Source organism: Aspergillus nomiae, assembly GCF_001204775.2.
Source record: "Aspergillus nomiae NRRL 13137 chromosome Unknown contig00784, whole genome shotgun sequence".
In the NCBI taxonomy this organism is placed as follows: domain Eukaryota; kingdom Fungi; phylum Ascomycota; class Eurotiomycetes; order Eurotiales; family Aspergillaceae; genus Aspergillus; species Aspergillus nomiae.
Genome location: NW_015378839.1, coordinates 1532 through 5158, shown reverse-complemented (window position 1 = coordinate 5158; position 3627 = coordinate 1532). Strand labels below are relative to the sequence as shown.

General features: G+C 50.3%; 1 protein-coding gene across 1 annotated transcript; it reads right to left on the bottom strand.

The window, feature by feature from the left end:
- Window positions 1–316: 316 nt before the first annotated feature.
- farB1 (putative C6 transcription factor (Ctf1B)) lies at window positions 317–3109 on the bottom strand (the record flags this gene model as incomplete). Its single annotated transcript, XM_015557079.1, has 3 exons — window positions 317–2505; window positions 2591–2775; window positions 2826–3109. 3 exons carry the CDS (start codon window positions 3107–3109, stop codon window positions 317–319), a joined length of 2658 nt encoding a protein of 885 aa, XP_015400866.1.
- Between the last annotated feature and the right edge of the window lie 518 nt (window positions 3110–3627).

Below are 3627 nucleotides of genomic sequence, written 5' to 3'. Positions count from 1 at the left end.
ATCAAATAGTAAAATTAATAAAAATAATAATTCATATATCGGTCTGTCATATTCATCATTATGTACTTTTCGAGATGATCTCTATACAATATAAACACAGTTGTTCTCACGGGGATGTGGAACCGACATAAATCACATCCTAGAGTGCCGTTACACATGATGCGCCATCCTGTACATGTCCTTACTTTTGAAACCGTCCAAGTGAATATAAGATCAAGTCACACCCAACCCCACAGATACACGCGTAATCACCCGGACAAAAGGGAAATAGAATGGAAAAGAAAAAAAAGAAATCGTAACACATAGCTTGCTTGAATCATAGATTCAATCCAAGCTCGGCTTCGAGTTCGGCAATGCCATTAAATTCGGCCCGTGGTGCCTCGTTGGCGCCCAGCGTTGTCGAGGTGCGATCCTCATGGAGTTGACCGTCGCCTAACCCGGCCAAACCAACTTCTTTGCCCTCAGGTCCGAACAAGTCCGGCACGTTGTCCATTGTGCCGATATTGAAACCATACCCTGGGCCTTTCGGGTTGCCATTGATGTTAAGACCATCATCGGCGGCGAACAACTCCGCGCCGGTGTCATCAAAGTTGATCAAGGCGTCGAAGTCGTTCTGAGTCACCTCCGCATCATTTGCCAAATCCATAAGTTCGCTAATGCTTAGGTCGGAGTCTAGATTGGGGATTGCGAAAGCGTCCTGGTGGTAGTGTGGGTTAATGTTGTTGGTACTGCCGTTTTCACTTCCGTCTGATGGTGGCGGCGTAGAGGCGAATCCGGAGGCCTCTGCAGCTTCACCAGCCAACCGGGTGCTGCTGGTCTTGGGGTATGTCAAGTCGGGAATCTTTTGTGCTAGAGAGTCCGGAGGCGGTGTCAATGTATTTAACCGAACGGAATCAAATGTGCTATTGTTTCGTGCCTGTACGTCTTGAGGTGCTACCGTGAGTTGAATACCGGCCTTGCGGATCGCGGCCTCCAAGAATGACGTTGCAAAGTCGGCCGACGCGTAGATCTCCCGCAAGCGCTGGAGGATGCGCATGCATTGATAGAACCGTTGAAGACTAACCATCCGGACGTTGGGGTCACTGGACTTGATATCAAGAAGATGAATGATAACGGCAGGCAGGAGCACGGTCACACCGGTAGTAGGGAAATAGCGAGTTAAATCTAAGGCGTGCAGGTCTTGAGCAATATTCGTGATCTCGACCGCGGCAAATCGAACCTTATTCCGAGAGATATCCTGTAACTCTGCGTCCGTGGAGGGAAATGGCATGGCTGGAAGAACCTGAGGACGGTGTAACGCGCTGGATGTTGTCAAGTAAACCATCTTTAAGAGAGCTCGATGGGAATGCAGGACTTCTTGTGCCTCGGTTAGCTTCGCTGGGGCCATAGGAGCGTATTGAATCTCCGACGGAAGATGGGCCAGCCAATCCTCCAGCTCCTGGTCGCATCGTCGAACCTCAAATGTCTCTGCCGCCGACTTTTTCGGGACTAGCATCATGGTTGTTTCCATTGTACCGCCAAACTTATGGCTGAGCACGGAATATTGTGCCGAAAGGACGTGACTGACACAGAGACAAAGCTTCGCCTTCTCAATGAACATGAGCGCGAGCTCTTTCTGGTGGCTCACATTTTGGAGAATCTCCGAGTTGCCTACCATGCTGACAATCTCCGGTGAAAAGGGATGGAATTCGAAGTCGTCGAGGGTTAACATGGGCACATCACAATCGTCATCCTTGACACGCATGGGACGTCTCATTCCCAGGGCAATTAGGCGATCGCGAGTGTAGGTGCTCCACCATATGCGCTTCCACATTCGCTGGCGCCGAACATCCATCCGAGAATTACCCGGGTCACGATGTAAACCGATGGTATGTGCTAGAGACAAGCTGACACCCATCCAATGCCAGGTGTCCTTCTGATCATCTGGGGTTTCGTACCAGTAGGTCATCAGCAGCAGGGATTGTACAAGCGAGATCCGATCCACCTCATAGTCGAAGTCGTACAAAAGCCGGGCGCGTTGGAAGAATGATTTTCGGGCTGCCTTCCGACTGGAGTATCCAGCGGCTTGAAGGTGCTTCAGGTCAACGAAGGCAGTACCGGCAAACATTACCGCCTGAAATAGAAGAAGGCTCATGCGGCGAATTCCGTCATTTTGAGCGATAGTCTGCAGAAAGTCCTCCAGATCCAGGAGAGGCATATACGTGTGAACATAATGTACGTAGGCTTTGAGCAGCTCATTCCGCAGTCCCACATCAGGCACCGTCAACGCTCCTTTCATTGCCAGATACTCGATGTCCTCCTTTTGTAAGCGAGGTGGCAATCCTCGAATGTAATCGGGCAGCATGATGCCTCCAGATCTGGTATTGGTGAAGGAAGGATCAAGTAGTTGCTGGATCTGCGAGGTGACGTGATGCAGAGGCATGGTGGCAGGCACTGCAGGGTTGGGCGCCATTCTTCTTCGATATCGTTCAGCCCCGGCACCAATTCTGCTGACTTGGCTCTGATCTATATAGGTTGGTCACATCAGTACACACGTGTATACGTTTACACTTAACGTGTCTCGTTCCTCGGGGCGCAGGCAGATACGAACAGAGAAGATGTGGCATATGTTGCCCCTGGTCCAGGTCTACGGAACGCTGGGAAGGAGACGCAGGGGCAACATCCGAGAGCCCGTGGCATTCACTGAGTCTCCGCAGAAGACTTCCGTCTTCGGGGGCCTCCGCGGGCGATTGAGAGAGCTGATGGCTGGGGTTGTCAACCTCAACACGGGATTTCCTGGAAAGTGGCAAAGTAGCGCACTCGATGTTAGCCCGCGGTTCTGCGACGAGTGAGGCAAACGGGTCATGTTTTCGGCATGGACGAACTTTCTCCTCTTGCTCTCGGTGACAATGCAGTCTACTTGATCCAGGCGGCAATTCGTACAAGGAGAGCCATTTTCCACCACGTCACAACGGACTTTCCGAGCACGGCAGCAACAGCATGCCTTCGATGCCCTCCGTTTTACGGGTCGGGCATTGGCAGGGAGGCCCGCCGTAGAAGCCTTTCGCTTCCCCTTGGCCTCGTTCTCGGCCATGTTACTCGATGATGGTGAGGCAGTGAGATTAGTCATGGTGTAGTGTGCGAATTCAGTTGACGCCAAAGATCCATCAACCGGTTAACTTGGCGTGTTAAGTTAAGCTCATAAAGAGTGATGTTATAAGAGGAGGACTGATATGGTAAGGAAAGAAAAAAAAAGGACAATGGAAGAAGAAGAACACAATTCCAAGACTGTTAACCAAATCAAAAAGAGTCAAGAGTGGAGAGGACCTTTCGTTTAATTTCTTCTTTTTTTTTTCTGTTTTTATAAAAAAGATTTATGTTATATATATGTTTGGTAACTGGGGAACCACATTCAAACCTTCTTCGTCCAAGGGGACGAAAAGAAGAGGCGAGACCTGGGGTTGGGGAGGAGGAATGTTTAAGTAGTGAACTAATATGCAACACGTCCACCAACAAAATCGGTCAGGAGGCGTTGGCGTTGGGGTTGGCGATGAAATGCCCCCAGATCCACACCGTGACGGTGTTGCCTCCCCCAGACCATGGCCAACGGACTCCATCCATGAATCCAGAGGGTTTCAATATTAATCG